Source organism: Ochotona curzoniae, unplaced genomic scaffold (genome assembly GCF_017591425.1).
Source record: "Ochotona curzoniae isolate NIBS_2020 unplaced genomic scaffold, NIBS_Ocur_1.0 contig_3498, whole genome shotgun sequence".
In the NCBI taxonomy this organism is placed as follows: domain Eukaryota; kingdom Metazoa; phylum Chordata; class Mammalia; order Lagomorpha; family Ochotonidae; genus Ochotona; species Ochotona curzoniae.
Genome location: NW_024465885.1, coordinates 2,288,540 through 2,315,438, shown reverse-complemented (window position 1 = coordinate 2,315,438; position 26,899 = coordinate 2,288,540). Strand labels below are relative to the sequence as shown.

The following is a 26,899-nucleotide window of genomic DNA, read 5'->3' as shown; positions in this document are numbered from 1 at the left end:
GCCACACACCTTGCAGGTATTTGGAGTGCAAATCAACAAATATGGGCTGTACCCATCTCTTGCTTTCCCTCTCTCTCACACACAGTCTGTTTGTAAAATGTAAACAAAATTTTTAAAATGTGTAATTGCCTTAAACTGTATTCTACAAATGCACATGCACCCCAGAACAAAACAAGGATACTGATTATATCACTTACAGTGACAAGCTAAAAAAACAAATCTGTGGGTGGCAGACACTACTACTTATCCAACAATATTCTTCCCTTTCATCTCCTGTAACAGCAGAACTCCCAAGTTTCAGCCAAGTACATAGTGAGATCGCCTAATCATCTCTGCAGGTGGAAATAGCTTTCTAGTCAACAAGGAAGTTATATTTCCAACTTCTAGATAACATGAGGAGTGTGTTGTGGCCTGCTGGCAGGCATACAACGGAAACAGTGAAAACACTCTACTCAGAGACATGTAATGAAGGACTGCACACACCCCCCACAAGCTACGACTTAAATTTTCTACTGCTCCAGGAGAGAAATGCATTTCTACTTTGCCTGAATTACTATACTTTGAGGTCTTTTTTTCCCCCAGATGCTTAAATCATACTATAGTACACTACCTTAGTATCCACCAATAAAGCACTAGATAATACACTGGACTACAGAGCAAACACAATTCCTTACACCATAGCTCACCTAAACAAGGGTTATTTTGGTGCAGTTTCCACTTACTTCCCACAGGGCTGACTCCTACATACCTGGTTACTTGTCTAAACACTTTTTGCCTGGCAAGTGGTTCTTAGTATTTAGGTAAAAAGGCACAACTGATAACGATTGTGTGCAAAGCAATTTAACAGCACTGTTGTTGAAATGAGAAAAATATAGCAGTTTTAAACATGTATAAGGTACTAATGATGCACCAGTAACTGTGCTAATCATTTTATCTATCGTCATACTATCTAAATATTTTATCATTAAACTTACATAGTAATATAACCAGGCAAGTGGGTTTTCCTATTATAAAGATGAATAATTCAGGCCAAGATGCTAAATGTGCTTAAGTTCACAGGGCTAGGAAATTGTGAAGCACGAATCCAAACCACAAAACTAGATTCTGTCACTCTGCTGCACTGACGTCCACATGCAGATCATCACGTAAGGGTGCAATCATTACTACAGCTTCTCCCATACGAGTCAAATTCAGAGAAATGCTATCATTACCTCCTTCATGATAGATAACTTTCTTTTCTCAAGATTGGAAGTTTCTGTTTTCTGCTTTCTCCATTTTCTCTTCAGAGCTTTTTCTTGGAGTTCCCAGTGTGCCAATGCTCTATTCTTTGATTTATGTATTTCATGACGGCGTTCCTATGTAGAAGGGAAAAAATACAAAAGAATGTTTCAGGAACAAAGAAGCTGTATTTTTTTTAAGATTTATTATTTTTATTGGAAAGTCAGATATACAGAGGGGAGGAGAGACAGAAAGAAAGATCTTTCTTTTGTTGATTTATTCTCCAAGTGGCTGCAACAGCAGGAGCAGCAGGAGTTGAGTCGATTAGAATCCAGAAGCCTGGAGCCTCTTCTGGGTCTCCCACACGGGTACAGGGTCCTGAGGCTTTGGGCCATCCTCGACTGCTTTCTCAGACCACAAGCAGGAAGCTGGGTGGGAAGCGGGGCCCATATGGGATCCTAGTGCATGCAAGGTGACGACTTTAATTGCTAGGATACTGCACAGGGCCCAAGGCTGTCTATTTTGATAGTCGGTTACCCAAGTCTAGCTCACCATTTTTAATTTTAATTTTTTCTGTCTAGACAACATACATTTATACAGACTCACAATCAAAATGTTTATAGTTGGGCCTGGCACGGTGGCTGAGTATAGCGGCTAAAGTCCTCACCTTGAACGCACCAGGATCCCATATGGATGCCAGTTCTAATCCTGGCTGCTCCACTTCCCATTCAGCTCCCTGCTTGTGGCCTGGGAAAGCAGTGAAGGACAGCCCAAAGCCTTGGGACCCTGCACCCACGTGGGAGACCCAAAAGAAGCTCATGGCTCCTGGTTTCGAATTGGCGCTGCTCCAGTTGTTGTGGTCAATTGGAGAATGAATCATCAGATGGAATGTTCCTCTCTGTCTCTTCTCCTTTCTATATATATCTGACTGCCATAAAAATAAATACATCTTTAAAAAATGTTTATAGTCCTTGAAATTTTCAAAAATGATACATATCTGTACTAGTAAACATAGCTAGAAGGCACTGTGAAAGTAATATTAATTTTAGCTTCCTTTATATAAGACATTCCAAATAAATGAGTATTTTTCAAACCAAAAGTTGAGATTCAATTAATGGGTAATAAAATCAAAATGGGTTTGGTCAGCATTGTGGCTTGGTGGGTAAAGCTACTGACTGACATATTGGCATTCCACATGGGAATTAGTTCAAGTCCCAGCTGCTCCATTTCTGATTCATCCCCCTACAATGGCCTAGGAAAAGCAGGAAAAGCAGGAAAAGCTGTCCCAGAGGCTTGGGCTTCTGTCACGCACTTGGGAAATTACAGAGGAAGGTCATGCATTGGTCAGGCCTCGACTGTTGTGAACATCTGGGGAGTAAACCAAGGGATGAAGGGAAGAAAGATCGATCGATCTCTTTCTCTTTCTCTCCCCTCCACCCCCCCCATGTCTCTCTCTTTCAAACAAATAAATAAATCAATCTTGAAAAAATGGGTCAAAACCAAGATTTTAATGAGTCACTTTTGGCAAAAACAAACCCATTCTGTGATGACATCACCACAAGTCCTGCTTTTATTGTCCAGCAGTGGTTTCCTGTGGAAGTAGGTCACTGAAGATGCAGAAATCCAGAGACTTAGAGACCTTACAGCGTAAGAAACAAGTTGCAAGTCTTACCAGTCAGGTGGGGGGAATTCACTGAGGTGGGTAAGAAAGAAAAGCAGCTATTTGGCTTTCTAAGCACTGTACTATCCAGAACTGTGAATAGAAACAAAGCCCATACAGAAGCTGGTAAAATGGTAGATCTCTCGACATGTAAATAAGAAACAAGTCTTAAAGACTAACAAACCAAATATTATGTGGGAATTCTGACTCAAAGAAAAAAAAATGAAAATGGTATTTTATAAAATGTTTGAAAAAATCTGATTACAGACTGTTACCAAGCAATTACTTTTTACTTCTGTCAGACAGGATAGGAGCACTGCAGTGTTGTTTCCTGAAAGAAACCGATACACAGCACAAAATGATGTACTCTCTCGGGCTTGCTTTAAAATGTTTCAATGAGGGGACAAGCAAAGGTGCAAAATAAGTAAAACAGCCATGACAAAATTTTCAAAACTTCTATCTGGAAAACATGACATGGGAGTTCTAGACATTTCTGTGTCTACTTTCATTTGAGTTTGAAATTTTTCATAAAATACTTACGTCAGTTGGGAATCATTATTACCCTCAATAAATATTTTAAGAGCACCTACTATGATTAAGATTCATAGCTCCATTACAACATGTAAGATACATATTTTTTTATCTCTTAAAAAGCATCATTAGCCATCTGTCCAGGGACAATGGCCATACCCACATAAACACAAATGACATATTCTATTGATACATTCTGTGTCTTATTTAGGTGTTGAGTGTAACAACTGTTAAGCAGAAGCTAACTGTTGGAAAGTTTCAAAAAGTAAGACTTCTAACCTACTACAAAAACTCTGGTTATCACGACAGTGTGGTACTAAAATAAACACAGAAATACAGATCAATGGGATAATCTTAACAGTGCAGAATAAGCCTTATATAGCACCAAGACAAATCAGTTAGTAACTGTTTAACAAATGGTGCTTGGGCAGTTGTTTATTTGCAAAATAATGAAGGTGGACCTCTACCTCACATCATATAAAAATTACCTCAAAATCAATTATAAACCTACATATGAGTTAAAACTATAAAACTCTTAGAACAAAAGACATCAATAAGTCTTTATGAAACTAAGATTAGGTAATGATTTCTTAAATATGACAATAAAAGCACAAGTGACAAAAATAATGTTGGACTTCACCAAAATTTGAAATTCTGATGATTACAGAAACACCATCAAGAAAGCAAAAACAACTTATACAAACTACTTGTAAATCACCCATCTGAAATGGCATGTATATCAAGAACATAAAATTAATTTTGATAACTCAAAATTATACAATAACATAAATTCCAAATGACTAACGAATTAGTATAGACCTTACTACATAGAAGAGACTACAAATGGAAAATAAGCTCATGCTAAAGATGTCCGACATCACTTCTCATTAAGGGAATTCAGATCAAGACTGAGATGGCACTTCACGCTCTCGCTAGAACTCCACCAAAAAAGACTTCACAACAATGTGCTGAAATTGGAAACATCACACATGCTGGTGGAATGGAAACTGAGCTGCCACTTTGGCAAAAGGTTTGGCAGGTGTTCAAGGAGTTAATTATGGAAGCATCATATGATCCAGAAATTCTACTCCTACAGATATACACAAAAGAACTGACACCATATGTTCAGACAAAAATTTGCACATGAATGTTCATAACAGCAATATTCCTAACAGTCAAAAGGTGGAAAAACAAATGTGCACCAACTGATGAATGGACAAATACAGTGTATCATACAATGATATATTTAACAATAATAAAAAAAACTAAGTACCTATCCACACTAAAAAAAATGAGCCTTGATAATATGCTACAAGGCGCTAGAAGACAAAAGGTCAACATATTCCATTATTTTAAAAAAATACAGAATAGGGAAAACCATAGAGATATAAAAATTATTGCCACAAACTGGGGGGCAAGTTGGGCAAAGGGAATGACTATTAATGGGTACAGGATTTGTACTGGATAAGCAAATCCATGGAAACCTCAGACAGATTAATCACCGCAGACAGACTGGTAAAAGTTGGGCATAAGGAGTGGCGGTTAATGGGTATAGGGTTTCTTTTTGGTGAGACAAAAGCCTCCTAAAACTAGTTAGTGATTGCACAAACCTGTAAATACACACCCCCACACACAAAACCACTAAAGTTAATCCTTTTTAACAGAGTAAATTTTATGATACATGAATTGTATATCAACACACTCTGTTTTGTTAAAACTTAAGGTGGAAGGGCAGGCATTCTGCCTAGTGGCTAAGGCACAGATTAAGATACATGCATACATGCATCCCAAATTGGAGTGACAGGGTTCAATGCCTGTTCTGCTTCTCAGTCCAGCTTCCTGCCAGCACAGACCCTGGGAAATGGTGGTGGCCCAAGCCACTAGGTTTCTGCCACCCGTGTTGGAGACCTGGATAGAGAACATGGTTCCCAGATTCAGTACCAACTAAGGGCCACTACAGGCATTTGGAGAGAACACTAGAAGATGGAAGCACACATTCTCTCTCTTTGCCTCTCAAAACAGAACAAAGCAACAAACAAAAGCCCCTTAAGCAGAAGCTTCAAAAGGGAAAAAAGAAAAGAGGGGATGGGGGACTTAAATCAGGTCAAAGAGGAAAAAATTAAAAATTTGGAGGGGGAAACTACTCCAAATAAGAAAAATAATATGAATTAGGGTTCAAAAATAGAAATACACAAAAAAATAGAAATATACACTATACAAAGAGATAAACTGTTAAAAAGTTCCAAGTCCTGAACTAGATCAGTAAGTTTATACGGGGAAGCATTAACAAATGTTGCTTATTTATAAAAAGGACAAGGCCAATAGGTATTTATAGATATTAGACTACACAGATTTGAACTACAAATGGAACCTATCTAATTAAATCCTGATACACACGTATGTAAGGGAAAAATCAGAAAATTCAAAAGATGGGCTTTTTTATTTAAAACACACACAGGCAAGATTAATCATAACACCTTCTAAGAAGTTACTGTAGTTTCTATACTGAAGTTCAGAAATAAATGATAAATAAAATACTGAATAAATGAGTTTACAGCGGATATAAAACTCACCAGATCTTCAGGCGTTGCCCGATGAACTGTTAGATCGTTCACAGTATTCTGCAAAAGAAAGAAAAAGGCCTTCTTAAAATTCTTTTGTAAATTATCAGTATTTACTGGGTTGTAATGACTGACAATGGATTCAAAATCCTAGGATAAAAATGTTGTCTTTCCAGGAACTAGTACACTTAACATAATTATTAACAGACTAGTTTTAGGTCTTACAGAAAGCAACAGACTAATTTTAGGAGGCTTAAATAAATTAAGCATTCAATTCAGCAACTATAAAATAAGTTCAGCAAAAGTTGCAGGCTTCAAACTTCACTCTGGAAAAAGGGTTCCCTAAGGCAAATCCCAAGATTTCTCATAGGAAATGTGATCACTATAAAGAGATTCAATTTGTATCTGCAAATATGTTAAACATATAGTCTATTTAAAATATAAGAGTTTTACAGTACTCCATAACTTTCTAAGATGCAAAAAGCAACCATTTAAGTAAAAAGACACTAAAACCAGGCCATCATGTTGTACCTCTCCAGGAGGTACTTTGTAAGCAGCACCCCTGGGTGCAGAGTCTGCACAGCTTTAGGTTGCAATCCTGCAACCTGACTCCTCCCAAAATGACTTCATCTTCACTATATCAAGGGAAGCATAAAGGGCATCCAAATTGGAAAGCAGAAATTAAACTCACTGTTTGTAGATGATATGATTAAAAAAAACCCCAAAGGCCCTACAAAAAAATCTTAAAACTAATAAACTCAGCAAAGTTGTAGGATACAAATCAATGTGAATAAATCAGTAGTGTTGTTATGCCCCAACAGTGATTCATCCAAAAATAAAATCAGGAAAGTCATCATAAATCCCACATTAAAGAGATATATACCAAAAAAAATGCCTAAAAATAAATTTGATGAAAGTGGTAAAAGTTCTACAATGAGGACCATAAATTATTGGTTAAAGAAATTGATATTGGGGCTGGCGTGATGGCACAAGTGGTTAAGGTCCTCGCCTTGAACACCAGGGATCCCATATGGGCGCCAGTTCTAATCCCGGCAGCCCCGCTTCCCTTCCAGCTCCCTGCCTGTGGCCCGGGAAAGCAGTAGAGGATGGTCCAAAGCTTTGGGACCCTGCACCCGCATGGGAGACCCGGATGAGGCTCCTGGTTTCGGAATCGGCATAGCATCGGCCGCTGTGCTCACTTGGGGAGTGAATCATCGGATGGAAGATGTTCCTCTGTCTCTCCTCTCTGTATATCCGCCTTTCCAATAAAAATAAAATAAATCTTTAAAAAAAAAAGGAAATTGATATTAAAGAAATGGAAAGACATCATGTTTATGATCAACAAGAATCAGTACTGCCCAAGATTATTTACAGATTAAAAGCAAGCCCTATCAAAATCCCAGTATTACTCTTCACAGAACTAGGAAAAAAAGAGAAAAATTATTAAAATTTGGATGGAACCATAAAAGACCCTCCAAACAGCTCAAAGCAAAAGAATACAATAGGAGACATCACCTGATTTTAAAATTCATAATATATAAAAATACATATAGTGTATTTTTAAAATATATTTAAATACTGCAAAATACGTAACAAAATATATTACAAATCTACAGTAACTGAAACAGCATGGTATTGGCATAAAAACAGATCCATAGACCATTGAAACAGAATAGGTATCCTAGAAATACATCCACACAACACAAACCCCTGCTACTTTACAAAGGTTTAAGGACACATACTTGAAAAAAGAACAGTCTTTTTAATACATGATACTGGGAAAATCAGATATCCACATGCAGAAAAATGAAACTAGATTCCTATCTCTCAACACGTACAAAAATCAACTCAAAATGGAATACCTAAAATAATACCTGAAATTATCAAGCTAGCAGAAGAAACTATAGAGAAAACACTTCAGGACATTGAAATGAGCAAGGATTTTCTAGATCAGATCCAAAAAGCATGGAAAATAAAAGTAAAATATAAAAATGGGATCTCATCAAATTAATGAGTTTTTACAGGAAATGAACAGAGTGAAAGCATCAGTAAAATCGCTTCAAGTGATACATCTGATAAGGAGGTTAATATCCAGAATATCTAAGGAATGTCAAGTCAATAAAAAAAAAATCTAGGGCCCCGGCGCGGTGGCGCAAGTGGTTAAAGGTCCTTGCCTTGCACGCCCGGGATCCCATATGGGTGCCGGTTCTAATCCCGGCAGCCCCACTTCCCTTCCAGCTCCCTGCTTGTGGCCTGGGAAAGCAGTCGAGGACGGCCCAAAGCTTTGGGTCCCTGCACCCGCGTGGGAGACCCGGATGAGGCTCCTGGTTTCGGAATCGGCATAGCATCGGCCGCTGTGCTCACTTGGGGAGTGAATCATCGGACGGAAGATCTTCCTCTCTGTCTCTCCTCTCTGTATATCCGCCTTTCCAATGAAAAAATAATAAATCTTTAAAAAAAAAAATCTAATTTAAAAATGGGCAGTAGACCTAGAGCGCCATTTCTCAAAGGAATTCATACAATATGGCAAACAAGTGTATGAAATAAAGCTCATCACTAACCCAGGGAAGTACAAAATTACACTACAATGAGGTATCACCTCACAAAACTGAATATTATTATTATTTTTTATAAGATTGGCTGTTATTAAAACACAAGAGATGACAAGTTTTGGTTAAGATGTAGACTAAACAGAACCCAGGCACACTGTTGCTACGTAGGTAAATTTACACAATTCTTATGGAAAACAGAATGGAGGTCCCTCAGAAAACCAAAAATTGACCATGTGATCCAATAACCAAATCTGTCAGAGATGGCTGTACATCCTTGTTTATTAACAGCTCTATTCACAATAGCCAAGAATTGCAGAAACAATTAGTGTCCAACAACCAATGCACATAAAAAATGTGGTGCATATATACAACAGAATATTTCTCAGCCATAAGAAGGAATAAAATCTTATCATTTCCAACAAGATGGATGGAACTGAAGTTATTGTGCTACATGAAATAAGCCAAGCACAGAAAATCACATGCTCTCATACATAGAATCTAAAAGTAAGTGATTGTACGGAAGTCAAAAATAAAATGAAGTTTACTACAGGTTGAGAAGGAAGAAGAGAGGAAGAAATGGCCAAAGGTTGAAGGAAAGTACTAGGTAGGAGTAAGAAGTTCTGAGGTTCTATGTAGAGTAGCATGACTATAGATGTTAGTGAACTGTACATATTTTTATTAAAAACAATCCTAAAAGATAGGATTTGGGCTGTTGTCACCATAAAGAAATGCTAAATGTTTGAAAAAATAGGAGGCCTGGCACAGTAGCCTAGCAGCTAAAGTCCTCACCTTGCACGCACCAGGATCACATACGGGTTCTGGTTGTATCCTGGCAGCCTGCTTCCCATTCAACTCCCTGCTTGTGACTTGGGAAAACAGTCAAGGACGGCCCAAAGCCTTGGGACCCTGCACCCATGTGGGAGACCTGGAGGGACTCCGGGCTACTGGCTTCAGATTGGGGAAGCTCTAGCCATGGTGGCTTCTTTGGGAGTAGATCAATGGGTGGAAGATCTTCCCTTCTATATCTCCTCATCTCTCTGTATCTGACTTTCCAATAAAAATAAAATAAAATAAATCTTTAAATGCTTGAAAAGATAAAAGTATTTCCCCTCAACAGATATCAGAGTTCACAGCAAGCAAAACATCACTTAGTACCCACATACCATGCAGTACAGTTTTTACATACCAGCTACCATTTTTTTTTTTACATATAGAACAAATAAATCTTTTTTTTAGAGAAAAGATTTTTCCAGGGCTAGTAACAAAAGTAAATGAGAATGGTTCTTAATCCAACTTGAAATAATGAGCATCAATTAAGCACAATCATAGCATACTGGAATAAATACTGAATTCAAAGAAAACTCCCTGAAGAAGACATACTTTTCTTTCTGCCTTTTAACGAGTTCATCTATCTAATATTTTATAGTCAATCAGCAACAGCATAGTCTGAATGCAGAGAAGTCTTCCTGCCAGATTTCTAGTTTGAGGGATATCTGGATAAGACCTTTGACTGTAACCTCAAGAGTACAAAGGAATTCCAGAGATCCAAACTAGTCTTTGATTGGTTATTCTCACAACACGAAATGAAAACATAAAGTTCATGGTACAAACCAAGTACCAGCCTGTAAAAGACATAAATACCCTAGCTAGTACTATGTTAATATTGAGATTAGGAGCCAGGGATCTCGTGTCCCAAATTTTGACATTGGTTTACATCTTTAAAGACGTGTTTATTTTTGTCTGAAAGGCAGATACACAGAGAGAAAAGAAAAGACATACAGAGATCTTTGATCCACTGGTTCACTCACAAAATGGCTGCCAAAGCAGAAGTAAGGCCCCTGGACCTTCTTCTGGGTCTCCCATGTGAGTACAGGGTAATCTTTTGCTGCTTTCCCTGGCACATTAGCAGGGAGCTGGGCTGCAAGTAAACAAGTCAGGACTCCAACTGACACCCAAATGGAATGCCAGCACCAAAGGCAGAGGCTTAACTTACATCCTATGGTTCCAACCTCTGTCTTACATCTTAAGAGAACTTCTGTATATTAAAATTGACTGGGACTGCTTGCAGCAGATTAAGCTATTACCTACAATGGCAGCATCTCATATGAACAGTGCTTCAAGTCTTGGCTGCTCCAATTCTAATCAAAATCAATGCTGATATGTTTGGGAAATTGGTAGAAGACAGCCCAAGCCCTTGAAGCCTGCTATCTACTTGGGTACCTAGTTGGAATTTCAGGTTCCTGGTTTTGGCACATTCCAGCCCTGAAAACTGTAGTCATTTAAGGAAGGAACCAGTGGAGGGAAGATCTCTGTCTCTCTCTTTCCCTCTTTCTTTATAATCTTGCCTTTCAAAAAATAAATAACTTTTTTTTAAATAAAAATAAATAAATTTGTAGGTGAACTACAAATAATTCCAGGGGCAAGATGTCAAGATTCACCATTTTTTCAATTAAAAATGCCACTCACATAATAATAGTACATTTGATTGCTATGGGCAAACCTAAAAGAAAAAAATTCAGACTTCCGTGACAAAAGTTAGTTAGAACTACCTTAACACAGAGAGATCCTAAAGTAGAGCGGAGGAGTCTTTCCAAGTCAAAGGAGTCAGAGGATTCAGCATAAAAAGATCAACTTCACAAACCTATCTTTCACTCTGCAATCCAAGACATATTAGGCTCAGCAGCCCATTTTAGCCTATCAGATGCTGAGCCCATTCGGAACAATGTCCTGAGTGACAAGGGTCGTGTCACCCTGTCTATTCCTCTAGAGTGATGCTGCATTCTTTTTTGTCCCAAGTAACTTACATCCCATTCTTGCTTCACTGAAGGTTTCTTCTTCTTTAGCTTTAATACTTTTCTTCCACCTCCCCGGGGACTGTAACGGTTCACTCTGACAAATGACATCTAGGAATAAAATAATGTCACCATTTTAAAACATTAGAAAATGTAGTAAGTAAGCACCACCAAAGAGGAAGAAAAGACAACTTAAGGAAAACAACTTCAAACATCAGGGAGTTAATCAGGATGAAAGGAACAAGCTACCAAAATATTTGGTTCTCTCATTTTACAACAGAAAATTATAACAAGAAAAGTCTCAAATCAACCATTTAAATATACTTGTTCAAGGAAGAGCTCTGGGAATACAGAAAATATGACCTAAAGCTGAGAACTAAGATAGCACTCACAAGCTTTATCAACAGTCACACAATCTCACAATTAGAAAAACTGCCAGCCAGATGCTAAAAATGAGAGTAAGAACAGAAAAGGGAAGAGTAAAAGAGATGGGGTTTCTTCATATGTATTCTAACACTTAAAATCACTGCCAGCTACATTTATGCTTACCTTAAAATAAAGATTAAACTTTACAGAACAAATGAGGATATCACTTCTAGCATCTCTCTCATATGAAACTGATATTTATTGATATCAAATTACAATGTGAAAGTTGTGAGTATTAGCTCAGCATATTTTAAACAGCAATCCTAAGGCCTCTGGACCAAACACACAAAATTAATAGAAGACCACAATTAACATTTTACCATATGTACAGACAGGGAGTAATCTTTACAAAGCAACACATATAAATGACTCCTGTCCTAAAATCTCTTTACCTATCTAAATAATTACAGAACTTCTTAGCTGACCCCTTTCTTTCCAGTTAGCTTAAAACAAAGAATTTATGGGCCTACATTGTGGCATTAATAGGCAAACTATCCCCTCCATCACTGGCATCACACAGAGGCACTGGGCTGAGGCCTAGCTACTCTACTGCTGATCCAGCTACAGTTTATGCTCCTGTGAAAGCAGTGGAAGAAGGTCCAAGTGCTTGGAGCCTTGCGCTTGGCTCCTGGCTTTGGTCTGGCCCAGACCTAGTCATTACAACAACTTGGATGGAAGATGCCACTCTGCGAGCTTCAAATATGTTACTAAAGTTTAAAAAAGTAAAAACAAAAACTCTAGCATTTTCCTTAAGAATATTTTTTTAAACTGTCAAGTGCAATAAAAATACTTCAATGCAAGGGTTTTTCAAGAGTTTGCCTTAAATTCTCATTGCTTTTTATAATCCCTCCCTAATTAGGAACAGTTACTTTTTAGGTGTGATATCTAACTTCAGAGTTTACAATTCAGTAAAGGAGATAAATCACACACAGATGAGAGAATAACATTTAAGGTTTATGATGGTGATGACAATATAATGGAGATGATGAAAACGATGATGATGACGCCAATGGTAATAATAGTGATGATGGCATCAGCTAGCATATTAAATGCTTTCTATAAGTAAGGTACTGTTCTAAACTTTTTACACAAATGAGAAGACTTCAAAAAGTTTGTTCAAAATTAATTAAAAGATCCATTTATTTTGGTGAAAAAAATCCATGAATACTTCCTCATAATATGTATTCTCTAAGAACTTTCTGAAGACCCTTCATTTATCTTCATTAATTCTCATTATAACCCAATAAGGTGTTTATTCACTTACAGAGGGAAAAAGTAAGGAGCAAAGTTTATGAGCACTGAAAGTTGCATAACTAGTTATTAACAAAGCCAAAACTATCAATTACAAAGACCAAGAAATAGGTTCAAATTAAAGGTGTCCAAACAATTCAATGAAGAACAGTCTTTTCAACAAATGATATTGGAATAAAAGGATAATTCAGAAAGAAAACAATGAAGATGGACCCCAAACTTACACTACAGAAAAAAATTAACCTGAAATGAACTATAGATTTAAATCTAAGAGCTAAGGCAATAAAACTCTTCAAAGAATATCTGAGTAAATCTCTATGAATCTTGGCTTAAACAATGACTTCTTAAGTACACCACCAAAGGCATCAACAAATAAAACCAAAATAAGTAAATTACATAAAAATTAAGTTTTTTTGTGCTTCAAATGCATAATGGAGAAAGTGAAAACACTACAAACAGAACAGGAAGAAATATCTGTAAATCATTTATCTGATAAATGACTTGAATCTACATGAAATAGAAATTATTACAATTCATCAATTTTTTAAAAATCCAATTTTAAAATGAGCACAGGACTTGAATCAACTTTTCTCCTAAGAAAATATTATACATGGCCAATATGCACATGAAAATATGCTCATCACAATTACTCATTAGGGAAATGCCAGTTAAAACCACAAGATAATACCTTATATCCTCTAGGATGGCTGCAAAACAAAAGATGGATAAATAAGCACTGATGAGCATATGGAGAAACCAAAATCTTCATTTGCTGCTGAGAGTAATGTATGATGTTATGGATACTTTGGCAAACAATTTGGCAGTTTTAGAAATTCCACCCTACCTATAAATCCAAGAGAACTGAGAGCGCATGTTGCCATAAATATGCACAACAGTATTATTTCTAATAACCTAAAAGTATACTACCCCAAATATCCACCAACTGGCATTTTTTTAAAGATTTATTTTTATTTGAAAGGCAGATTTTTACTGAGAGGAGAGGCAGGGAGAGAGAGGTCTTCCATTTGCATGTTCACTAACCAATTGCCAGAGCTGAGCTGATCTAAAGCTGGGAGCCAGGAGTTTCTTCTGGGTCTCCTACGTGGGTGCAGGGTCCCAAGGACTTGAGCTATTCTTCACTGCTTTGCTAAACCATAGCAGGAAGCTGGATCATAAGTGGAGCACCTAGGACCCGAACTGACACCTATATAGGATGCCAGTGCTTGCAGGCAGAGGATTAGCAAGCTACACCACTGTTCTGGGCCCCTCAACTATATATTTATTAAGTAAAAGGTGGTATACATCCATACAATAGAATACTATTTTGCAATAATATTCATTTTTGCTATACTATAGATAAACCCTAAACAACTGAATATATTATGCTGAGAGAACCCGAAGGCTACATATTGTATGACAGCATTTATATGACCCAAGCTAGTCAAAGTCACAGAGATATAAACTAGCTCAGAGGCTAACAGAGTCTGGAAGAACACAGTGTGACCCCTAAGGGGTCCGGTGCTCCTTTTTTGGGGGGGAGGATACTGAATTAGATTATGGAATTAAGTGATGAAGACAGCTGCACAACTGCGGGACTATTCTAAGAAACCTCTGAATCGTATACTTCAAAGGATAAACCTAATAGTATGCAAACTCTATCTCATTAATCTATTACATAAGCTATTCTTTAAAAGATATAATTCCATAGCACAACAGTGTGATTACATATTTTATCAATTTCTTGTATATTTTATAAAATAAAAAGAGGAGTATGAAGGCACTCAACATAGAGAAATGACAAATGCTTAAGGAAATGAGAATGTTAATCACTCTAATTTGATCATTACATATTTGATATATACATCAAACTATCACAGCATACCCCATAAAAATGTACGTTAGTCAAAAATAAAATGGAATAAGAAAGAAAAATATGGAAAACATAATAGTTACTCAGAGAAACACAATGTATTTAACCACTGAGCTAACTCACAGAAGCAAAGGGCAATCACATTTAAGGAATGACAGTAAAACACAGTACAGTGTAAAAATACAGAATTGTATATAGAGCATACTCTCAATGACACTAAAATATATAGACAATTAAGAAAGCACTTGTCCGACGAGTGTCACATTTAACCCCTCCTACTATCCTGTGTGACAACATAACATAGTGGTTAAGAGTACAAACTGGCACTAGCCATTAGAGAAGCACAAAATAATAATAATAATAATAATGAAAATCACAATGGGGTATCACCTTTCCTGGCTTGGGCATGGGCCAGTACCAGCATTGCAGCCATCTGGGGAGTGAATCAGTGGGTGGAAGTTACCTCTCTTTCTCTCTCCAACTCTTTCAAAACAAATAAATAAATAAACCTTTAAAAATGGCTATTTTACAAAAATCAAAAAGAAACAAATGTTGGCAAAAATGTGGAATAAAAGGTAATCCACTACTGGTGAGAATGCAAATTGGTACAACCATAATGGAGAACATTGGAAATGTCTCAGAAAACTTAAAATAAATTTACCCTAAAATTGATCCAGCAATCCCAGTCCTGGAAATGTATCCAAAGGAAATGAAATCAGCATATGAAAAATATATATGCATTCCTGAGTATACAGCAGCTCAATGCACAATAGCTAAGATACAGAATGAAACAAAATGTGACATAAACAAGGTGGAACATTTACTCAATCGTAAGAATGAAATCCTGACATATGCAACAAAATGGTTGTAACTTAAGATGATTAAGCTCAATGAAATAAGCCTGATGCCCCCCAAATCAAATGTTACATATGTTCCCTTATTTGTGGAAGTTAATATATAGCAAAAGTACAAAAATTGTGAAAATGCATATTTTTTGTATATATTGTTTCACTGGCTCATACCATGTAAACGACAACAGAAGAGGAACAGTAAGGACTCCTGGAACACTAGTAATGTATTGTTCTTAATTTGGATATTGGCCGTGTGTGTTCAGAGAACCAAAATCCCATGTATCTGCACACTTATGTCCATTTCTTAGTATACACACTGTATGACAATATTTTTCAGTTTGGGTTGTTTTCTTTTACTATTATTATCATTATTTTCCATGATACAACTTTGTAGGTACAATTTTATAGAATAAAAACCAGTACAATCTGGAATCAGATTATCTGGGTTCATAATCTCATCTTCGCCACCAACAGTAAAATGGAACTATTTAAATATGTAAAGTGCCTAGAACCCAACCAGATACTAAATCCTACTTAAGTGTTGGTAAGGTCAATAAGAACTCTATTAACTCATTTCCCAAAGGAAAAAAAAAAAAAATCAGGCTTAGTGGTAGTCAGCATATTGCTCAAAATCACACAAATAATAAAGGCACAGCAGGGAGTTGACATCAAAATCAGGATTAGAAAAGTTTCCTGAAACTGGGTTATCTCTGCTTGATCCTGTGTTTTCCAAATTTTCTACAATCAACTTCTATTATTCTTTTAAAAGAATAGAGAAGAGAGTTACTTCAACTTAAAATACAGTCCGTCAGAAATTCTGGCTAAAATTCTGCCAGATGTTAAAAACCCAGCAAATAGTGTTAAGGTATGTAAGGCTTATGAATAGTCAAACAGCTGTCAAGAAGAGTAGGGGCAGGGGGCTGGCATAGCGTTTAAGACGTTACTTGGGATGGCCACATCCCTATTGCAGTGCCTGAGTTCAAATCCTGGCTCTGCTCTAGATTTCAGATTCCTGCTACTGCACACTTTGGTTGGCAGCAGGTGGTGGCTTAAGTATTTGAGTTCCTGCCACCCAAATGGGAAACCTGGATTGAGTCCCAGCTCCTTCACTTTGGCCTAGCCTGGCCCCAGTCATTACAGAAATTTGAGGAGTGAGATTTGTGAAATCTCAAGCAGTATTCAGCTAAGCCAGGGCCAAATTCACAGGCCACAGAAATGGTGAGACGACATCGTGGCTCAAACCCGGAGTACCCTTTCTGGACTCACACTGTAATCTCACAGCCCTTGAGACAGTGTGGTGAAGCGAGGCCTTTAAGAGGTGACTAGGTTGTTAAGAGGACATAATGCAGGCCCGGCGCGATGGTGCAGTGGTTAAGGCCTTCACCTTGGACACCCCAGGATCCAATATGGGCACCGGTTCTAATCCCAGTAGCCCCGCTTCCCTTCCAGTTCCCTGCCTGTGGTCCGGGGCTTTAGGCCCCTGCACCCGCATGGGAGACCCGGATGAGGCTCCTGGCTTCGGATTGGCATAGCATTGGCTGTTGTGCGTGCTCACTTGGGGAGTGAATCATCGGATGGAAGATCCTCCTCTCTGTCTCTCCTCTCTGTATATCCGCCTTTCCAATGAAAAAATAACAAAAATAAATCTTTAAAAAAAAAAAAGAGGACATAATGCCTTTCTCCCAGAACTGAAAGTAGATATTAACCGCTGCCCTTATGCTGCCTGTCCTAATTGTGTCTGCTTCCCCTTCCAATTTCTACCATGTTATACAAGAGCATAAGGTCCTCAATGGATGCACTGCTGATCTTGGACCTCACAAGCTTCAGAAACATGAATCAAATAAACTTCTCTTTATAAATTACCAGCCTCACATTCTCTCTTTTGGCAGCAGAAAACAAACTAAGAAAATAAACATGCAGTTGTCCGGAGCTACTAGATATATGGCAATTTGGTGTGCAGATTAGTACACTGGCCAGCTCTGAAGTACAACCTCTGTGTGGCCAAGACTACCAAAGTGTAACTCAGCTGCTCTCCCATCTCTGGCCAAGCTTCATGAATGGCATATTGCAGCCCCTATTCCCCGTATCTTAGCACCTCAGATTTCTGTAACACTAGAACTCTGACCCCACATTCGCACTGCAAAGGGGTCTCTTTAACATCAGCAGCAATGGTGATCACTTTTCTTAAGCAAGATCGGATTCTGTGCTCTATGAAAGGACTCATGTGCCAATTACAGAAACAAGAGATCAAAAGGATGCTATAGTTTCCTGCAAAACTGTGAGACTGGATATTCTAGCATCCAGTCTCATTCATCTTTTCCAGAAAAATTTTTGTCCAGGTTTTCATTATTTGTCTTAATTGGCCCCCCTTTCACTCACTCACTCACTCCATTATCCATCTTAATAACAACATTTTGAAAACCGTAAGAGTCTACGCTCTCGCAGACTTTACAGTTTATCAAAGAAGAGCAAACAAATCATTACAATAAAAGGGCAACATGGGCAGTAAATTCTGTGCATCATGAAAGTATCCAACATACCCGACTTGGTAAGAAAGATTTCCCTCCACTCCATTCCCCCAAAATGTTTTAGTTGAGAGTCAAAATACAAATAAAAACAATGAAGTGAGAGAATGTTCCAGGCAGAGGAAAGGCACTTAAGAAGAGTTTGAGAATTTCAGTTTGACTAACAAAGATTTGAGAAGCTGAGAGACCAGGGAAGTTGAGAAAGACAAGGGGCAAGTATAGCATGGTGAGCCACAGCAACGTGACCACAGAAAATCACTAAGGGATTTCAAGCAAGGACACTGTGCTACTCAATTGGGAACACAGGTCAAAGGGACTCAGAAGGCTTTTATCCACTCAGCTGTGTGGAAAGGGTATTTACCTCCAATATCCCTGCACTTGTTTGCCAAAAAAGTTTAGGGCTCCACTTCATCTCAGTTTGGACACGCCCAAAGCCCAAGATCTCGCCTCCACAGAAGAGTTCTAATCACCCTTTCCTGCTTGGCCTTCACATTTTCACTTCCTTCTCCACCAAGTTAACTCGTCAACACACCCCTCAAAAGACATTCAGGCGGCCCCGAGAACCCGCCTGCTAGCACCCACAGGTTTTAACAGCCTCCGGGACTCAACGTGCCCCCAGGGTTCTGTTTCTGTCTTGCCGAGCCCAGGAAAGCTACGGTCAAGTAGCCCAACTTCCGAGGACTGTAAAAAAGTGAACGAAAGCGGTGCGCGTGCGCACACTCAGGAACCGTACCAGACCCCAAAAACACCCTAAAACGCAGAAATGCGTATCCAAACCCAAGGCCGCACTTCGGGGAGCAAGGTTCCCGACCCAGGAGGAATAATTTTAAAAAGAGAGAGGGAGGGAGACGCCACCACCGTTCTCCCCGCCCGGTACGTGGCCCCGACCCTAGCTCAGCGAGGATGCGCTCGATCCCCTCAACCTGCCTTGCCGTTTCCCGACTGCTGCCTCCAACGCGACTAAAAAACTTCAGGCTCCGAAGCGCGGGGCGCGCCACCGCTCAACGCAGCCCACGGCTTCCGGCCTGTTGCCGGGGCGACCGGAGCCCCGCCCCACGCCCTTGCGCACGTCCGGCGAGCCCTGCGCGCGGGCGCCCGCCTCCCAGATCCTGCCTGCAACTCGGCCAGCCAGGTCGTTGTTGTCCAGGCTGTGCTCTGCGGGTGTCAGGGCGAAGCCAGGAAAGCTCGATGTGTGGCGTTAGCTGGTGCCCCGATAATTCTCCAGAGCAAAGGTATTTCCACACCACTTTCTACGTGTCACATTTATCTGCGTTCACCTTTGTTCGTTTCCCCAAAAACGTTTCATCAACCACCTGTGGTTGCCAGGACCTGTGCCATGTTCAAGCAGGCCTGAGAAAAGAAGCCATGTTCCCTCCCTTAGGGAGCTTACAACGTACCAAAAGATACGTGTCAGATATACTATCTATAACTAAAACCTTGACCGTGCTAAGAAGAAACCACACGAACTAGATACGAGAATGTTATCACAGGAATAGTTGAATTAGCTAGTTGAGGTGTAGGTATTTGTGTTGCCTGTGGCAAATACGGTAGAGTTCAGAAAATGAGAATTTGATGTGAGGAGAGACTGCCCTAATATGCTAGAGACAGTACAGACAGAAGTCTTCGACTGCATTCCCAAGCCACAAGCAGAGAACTAGATGGGAAGCAGGGCTACCAGGATTAGAACCGGCGCCCATAAGGGATCCTGGTAACATTCAAGGCGAGGAGTTTAACCACTACACTATCGCACTGGGTGCTTTTTATCTTTCTAAGAGTTATTTATGTTTAAATCAGAGTTACAAAGAGGAAAAGAGGAATGGGAAGGAGAGAGAGAAACCATCCATCAGCTGATTTACTCCCCAGATGGCCTCAATGGCCAAGGCTGGACCACCACTGAAGCCAGGAGTCAGGGGCTTTATCCCAGCCTCCCACATGAGTGGCAATGACTCAGCTACTTGGCCTATCTCCCATTGATTTTCCCAGGACACAAGCAGGGAGTTGGATCAGAAGTATGCTAGTCGGGCCCAGTGCTGTGGCCTAGCTATTAAAGTCCTCTCCTGGCTCCTGGCTTCAGATCGGTGCAGCTCCGGCCATTGTGGTCACTTGGGGAATGAATTAGTGGACGGAAGATCTTTCTGTTTTTCCTCCTCTCTGTATATCTGACTTTGCAATAAAAATAAGTAAATCTTTTAAAAAAAAAGAAGAACAAATGTAGTAGTAAAGATAGTCAAGATATACACCAGTAATTACACAGGATGCCTGCACTTTCTGTAATACAGTGCCAGCCAATGAGATATTTTATTATAGCAACTCATTCAGGTTAAGGCATTCAGTAATCAAACAAAAAATATGTATTTTGAATTGCATAAAAAGGAAAATTCAGTACAATCAGATCTATGAGATATAACTTACAATAGTTGAGATACAAATGAATAACTCTAAACAACTATATAAGAAAAAAAAATAAATCAATGACTTAAACCTCTAGAAGCTAGAAGCAGAGAAAGTTAATACCAAAGTAAGCACAAGAAAATAAATGTGTAAATGAAAGCTGAATCAAAAGAATAGAGAAACTGAAAACAATAAAGTTGATAAAATGCTGTGACTTGGATACTACTTTTCCCAATCCTCGTGGTAATAGTGTGGGAAGTAGTTCTTTAAGACATGGGGTCCAATCAGAGGTCACTGAGAGCTTTGCCCTCAGAAGGAGTTATTATAATCCTCATGGAACCCTGAGTACTTGCAAAATCAAGTTGCAAAAATTCCAGCATGACCCCCCAGTCTCCGGTTTTCTATGTGGTGAGTGTTCTGTCACCCATATTGTGGTTGCCAGCCCTGCCCATTGTGGTCCTCAATAGAGTCAAGCTGATGCCTTTGAACCTCCAGAATTGTGAATTAAAACTTACTTTCAAATAAAGTTAGGGCCCAGTGCAGTCGCCCAGCTAAAGTCCTCGCCTTGAACGCCCCGGGATCCCATATGGGCGCCAGTTCTAATCCCGGCAGCTCCACTTCCCATCCAGCTCCCTGCTTCTGGCCTGGGAAAGCAGTCAAGGACGGCCCAAAGCTTTGGGACCCTTCACCCATTTGGGATACCGGAAGAAGTTCCTGGATCCTGGCTTCGGATTGGCTCAGCATCGGCTGTTGCACTCACTTGGGGAGTGAATCATCAGACGGAAGATCTTCCTCTCTGTATATCTGACTTTTCAATAAATAAATAAATCTTTAAAAAAAAAAAAAAAAGAAAGTGAGCAAAGGTTCCTTGAAGATGTGACTAGTCCTTCTTTAGGCCTCACCTTTAGTTTGCTTTTTTGTTTGTTTTTGTGGGGTTTTTGTGTGCATGTGTGTGTGTGTTTGTGTGTGTGTTTGGTTGGTTGGTTTTGTTTGTTTGTTTCTTCAAAAAAAATTTACTTTAGGGCCAGGAGGACACTGCAGCCCCACAAGACCCACTTGGAGCACTGAATAATAGCTCTTCAAGCCTGCAATAAAATGGTAAAATGCAAAAAATGGTAAGAAGGCAGAGTGGAAAGAGTAAAAAGGTTGAAGAGGCAGAGCCTAAAGAATTTGTACTGGAGAAAGTGTTGGACCAATGTGTGGTCAATGGGAAGGTGGAGTGTTTCCTGAAGTGGAAGGGATTCACAGATGCTCACAACACTTGAGAACCTGAAGAAAATTTGGATTGTCCAGAGTTAGTTGAAGCATTTCTTAATTCTCAAAAACTGGTAAAGAAAAAAAAATGGTACAAAAATAAAATCTTTATCCGACAGTGAATCTGATGACAGTAAATCAAAGAAGAAAAGAGATGCTGCTGGCAAACCAAGGAGCTTTGCCAGGGGTCTTGATCCCAAAAAAATAATTGGTGTCTCAGACAGCAGTGGAGAATTGATCTTTTTCATGAAATGGAAAGATCCAGATGAAGTTGAGTTGGTGCTGGCAAAAGAAGCAAGTATGAAATGTCCTAAGATTGTAATCGCTTTTTATGAAGAGAGTCTAACTTGGCATTTTTGTCCAGAAGATGAAACTCAATAGTTGTTGGCATTGTTATAAAAGCCTTGATCTTGTTTTTTTATATACTGGAGTGAAGAAATAGCTACATTCTAATGAAAATCAAGTTTGATGGTTGGTTTAAAAGTAGCATTGGAGGAGTTGTGAGTTTTCTATTTTTTTTTTTTTTTTTTGCATCAATAGCACTGGTTACTTCTAACAGTTTTTGAAAGGGATTTCTGTAGTTGCTTCCTTCATCAGCAAACAGTTGCTGCCTTTGAGAACAGTTTTTCTAAATGTTGTTCCCAGTGTCAGAACCTGATTCTCAACTCATGCCTGAGGAGCATTCTGGGTAGCTGGCTGAGTGTATACATAACATACTTTTATAACTGACTTTCTTCCTTTTTGAATTTTCATCAAAAGGAAACCATGTAAAACTCTGTTGCTGAAATGTCATTCTGAGCAACCTTGCACATAAATCCCTTTGAGTTAAACTGGAGAAATTGTCCTGAAGCCATAGCTATTTAGATAATGCATGTAAATCATTCGCACAGGTTAAATAATTCAGAAGAAGCAATATCAGAATCTATCTCTGAACCTATAGTGGTAAGTGCCATGGCTTATATGATCTTAATTGTTACTGATTAGTCTCCTCATTTAGGTGCTAAAAATAGACACCCTGCTGCCCTGTAAAACTAAGACAAACAAATATTGGACAGTTTCTTCTAGTGAGCAAAAGTCAAAATCCATGTACTATTATTGACTAAAATGTCATGATTCTTGGAATTTCTAAGACAGCTTAGAAATATTGCCAATTTAGGATCTGCTGTTAAAGCAGATAATTAGGCTATTGTAATCTAAATCATTGACCTGCATGTTTTTTGTTTGTTTGTTTGTTTGACCTGCATGTTTTGTGTTTGTTTAATCTCATTTCTTACATGGAAGATCGATCTGCACTGTTTGGTTATTGGTTCAGCAGATACCAGGAAAAAAACAGTAGCTTTCTAGTGATCCGAATGTTATCCAAATGTATATTGTTTACTTTATTATAAATACTGATGAACAAGGATCAATAAATGGTTTTATATTACTTTATATACTTAAAAAAGTTTACTTATTTTTATTTATTTGAAAGGCAGGTATAGAAAGAGAAATCTTCCATCTGCTGGTTCACTGCCCCAAATGCCCACAAAAGGTCCCTTTTGGACAGAAGCCCAGAAGTTAGTCAAGTATTATGTTGCTCACAAGTTAACTCTTGGCCCAAAACTAATCTCACCTGCCTTTTTAAAGTTTCCTGTAAATGTTGATCTAAGATAGTAATCGGTTTGTCATTGTCATAACAGGTAGTTTCATGGAGAAATTCAGCTGACAAAAATCTGAAGTTACCTGGTGCCAACCAAATGACCATCTTGAGAGTGTAATGGATTATCCAGTAAAGGACATGATCACATTGTTTTCCCACATATTCCTTTTTCAAATTACACACTCAACCCTAATATTTTGTCATGGCCTCCTTCAGTTAGCCCAGAGATGTATCTATTGGAGGAATAGGCAATATCATAACCTTTGATAGGGTTGCTTGTTTAGTAAAATGATATGCTGGAGCAGTTCCTCTCCATATTCTTTCTCTTAGCATGTACCTTGGTCTTTAGCATCGTCACATTACTGTGAAGTAGGGTATGTCTAAATATTCATTAAATTTTCTGCTTTTTAAAAAATTTTTCTTCTTTTTATTATCATTTTATGATACAGTTCCATAGCCCCTGGGATTTCCCTTGTTCCTCCACCCAAGTCCCTCCCCCCTCACTCAGTTCCCCTATATCATTACTATAGTATATCATTACTATAGTATAGTTGTTCTTCATACGCAGTCATATGTCCATCATTGTGAGTATGGACAATGGCAGAGAGTCCAGCATCCCATTGACAAGCTAGAGTAAACAGTTTCATTGGGAGTCCATCTTTGTCTGGAAGTAGAGATGCATAGTGAATTTAATCCTCACATTTGGATATGATAGTCTCCATTACACAGTTACTGTACATCCTCTTAATTGAAAGCCACAATAACAGGAAGAAAAATAGAAATTTACAATGCCATGGAGTTAAATAACATGCTGCTAGATATGACAGTCTCCATTACACAGTTACTATACATCCCCTTAAATTATTAAAAGCCACAATACAAAATCAACAAGAAGAAAAAAAAAAGAAATTAACACCATAAAGTAAAGTAGCATGCCACTGAATGACTAATGTGTCGATGAAGAAAGGAAAAAGAAAATCAGGAACCTTCTTGAAGAAAATGATGGTACTGTATGATCTATGAATCAGTGAAGAATTTAATCAGAAGAAACTGTTTTGAGGAGATGAAACTAACAAAAAAAACCTCAAAATCCATGAGATATAGTTTCCACTGATCTTTATTGGTAAAATGTGTCTCCTGTAGGCAACAAATAGATGGGTTTTGTTTTTTAATCCACTCTACTAATTTATGATGTTCGATTGATGAGTTTAAGCCATTTACATTCAAGGTTGATATGAATGCGTGGTAATTTGGTCCTGTCATTTTAGCAATGGGTTGTTCACTGATTTGTCTTCTGTTCTTGTTTTACTGGAATGTTCGTTACATTTGTCTTTGGTTTTGGTGGGCACTATTCCTTTTCTCTGTCAAGAGAACATCTTTGAGCATCATTTGAAGGGCAGGTTTGGAATAGGCATATTCTTTTAACTTTTCTTTACTGTGAAATAATTTGATTTCATTTTCAAAGACAAAAGAAAGTTTTCCTAGGTATGTTATCCTGGGCCAACAATTTTTTCTTTTAGAATCTGGAATATGTCACTCCATTCTCTTCTGGCCTGTAGTTTTCTGTGAGAGGTCTCTTGTGAGGTTAATTGGTATTCCTTTATATGTCAGTTAATTTTTTTCATTTACACATTAAGGATCTTTTCCTTATGTTCAATTGAAGGGAGCTTAATTATCATGTGTCATGGTGAAGACTGCTTTTGGTCAAGCCTGTTGGGAGTTCTGTGCGTCTCCTGAATGTTGTTTCCCAATTCTTTCTCTAGATTAGGGAAATTTTCCCTTATTATTTCATTAAATACATTTGTAAACCCAGCTTCTCTTTCTGCACCATCTGGGAATCCCAAAATGTTATATTTGGCTTCTTAATAGTGTCTTTCAATTCTTGAATACTTTTTAAAGCCTGATCCAGCTTTGCTTCCAGATATTTGTTTATTTCCCCCTGGTAACAGGAAATATGTTCTAATTTTGAGATTCTTTCTTCTGCCTCCTTCATTTTATTTTGGAGACTCTCCACTGTCGTTTTAATTTGCTCCACTGTATTCTTCATTTCTGATATATCAGCTTTCATTTGAGTCATTTCCAGTGTGACATATTCCTTGAATTCCTTGAGTGCTTGCATTACATGCTTCTCATTGTTGATCAGAAGTTTTATAACAAGTGTTTTGAATCCTGTATCCCCCATTTTCTCAATGCCTTCCTCAGTTAACTCTGAAGTTGGCAAAGGGTTTTTTTATTCCTTTGCAAGGAAGTCTTCAGTAATATTCATTGTGCCTCTGTCTCGTCTTTTGCTCTTGGTCATTATACTTCTGGTTAGCAGATTCTTTCCCTTGGGGTAGGTTTCTAAGCTCTGTCAGCCACAGGTCTACTGTTGAATTTTACTTACTGCATTTGGTACATTGCTCTTTATTTGCAGTCACTTGTGCCACTCCCTCCTGTGAGTTTCAGGTCTGGGTTCTTATGTTAGATTTCCACCAGGGTCTCCATAGCCCCAGATCCTGGCTCAGCAGTCTCCACCTCCTGTGATACCATTGCCGAGTCTGCCCCATTGTCTCATACAACCCTTCTTTCACTTCCAGTCGGAGCAGATTCCAGGGTTAGAGAGACACCAGGTGTTCTATATAGCTAGGTTGTTGTTGGTGCTGATCTTGCCAGAACCTGTTGACCATTAGGTCTGAGGCCCACACCGACCTATTTTGACCCATACAATGCCATGGTTAATATTATTTTCCTGTGGGACCAATGCATTGCACTGAGCTCAGTGAGTTCTTGCCAAGCTCAGCACATACGCAGCTCACTGTTGTCCCTGCAGTCTCAATTTCTTTGCCATACTGTACAAAATGGTGCCTGATGTGCCGCTGCTAGAGTTCTTGATCTGCTGGCCATCAGGTCTGACAGCTACCCTGCCTGGACCTATCTTGGGTGGAACCTGTAGGAAGCTACATTGTTGCAGTTCGCTGAGTTAGAAATGAGTTCACTCCCAGTTCGGTGCATGCTCAGTAATGTCCATAGCCCTTGCTTCCTTAAACAAAATGGCACCTGATTCCGCTCTAGGTGGTGTACTGGGTTGTGAAGTCCACCCTGTTCCCGCACTGCCAATCTGGGATCTGCTGCTCTGTCTCTGCTCCTGGTCAAATCAAACAGACCAGCAGGACAGACAGTTGTTTGGATTTATCTCCTGAACTCTCGGTGAAAGTCCCTTCCCATCTGGTTGCTGGTATAGTTCTGGTTGCCAGTGTGATTGAGATCACCACTTGCTGAATGCCACTGAGGTAATCAGTCACTGCAACACCACACTGTTGTTTCTGCTACTTTCCTGTGTCTGTCAGTCTGCAGGTGCCCCTCTGCTATTGTTCTGTCCTCTCCTATTTCCTAGAATGT

General features: G+C 38.9%; 1 protein-coding gene and 1 pseudogene across 4 annotated transcripts in view; one reads left to right on the top strand and one right to left on the bottom strand.

Annotated features, from left to right (window-relative positions):
• The window catches only part of SPICE1 (spindle and centriole associated protein 1), a 54,705-nt gene extending 42,461 nt beyond the window's left edge, over positions 1–12,244 (bottom strand). For 3 of the 4 annotated variants that reach the window (XR_005883909.1, XM_040980473.1, XM_040980474.1), the window contains exons 1-3: positions 11,327–12,244; positions 5,983–6,030; positions 1,212–1,355 (exon numbers count right to left, since the gene is read on the bottom strand). Coding sequence is in view for 2 of the 4 variants with exons in the window: in XM_040980473.1 (XP_040836407.1) it covers positions 1,212–1,355; positions 5,983–6,030; positions 11,327–11,425 (291 nt within the window). In the remaining 2 variants the exon portion in view is untranslated. Of the gene's footprint in view, positions 1–1,211; positions 1,356–5,982; positions 6,031–11,326 lie in introns of those variants that run through there. The other variant, XM_040980475.1, reaches the window with a different exon arrangement.
• A 9,487-nt stretch (positions 12,245–21,731) lies between these two features.
• Positions 21,732–22,263, top strand: LOC121156837 (annotated as a pseudogene).
• Positions 22,264–26,899: the final 4,636 nt, after the last annotated feature.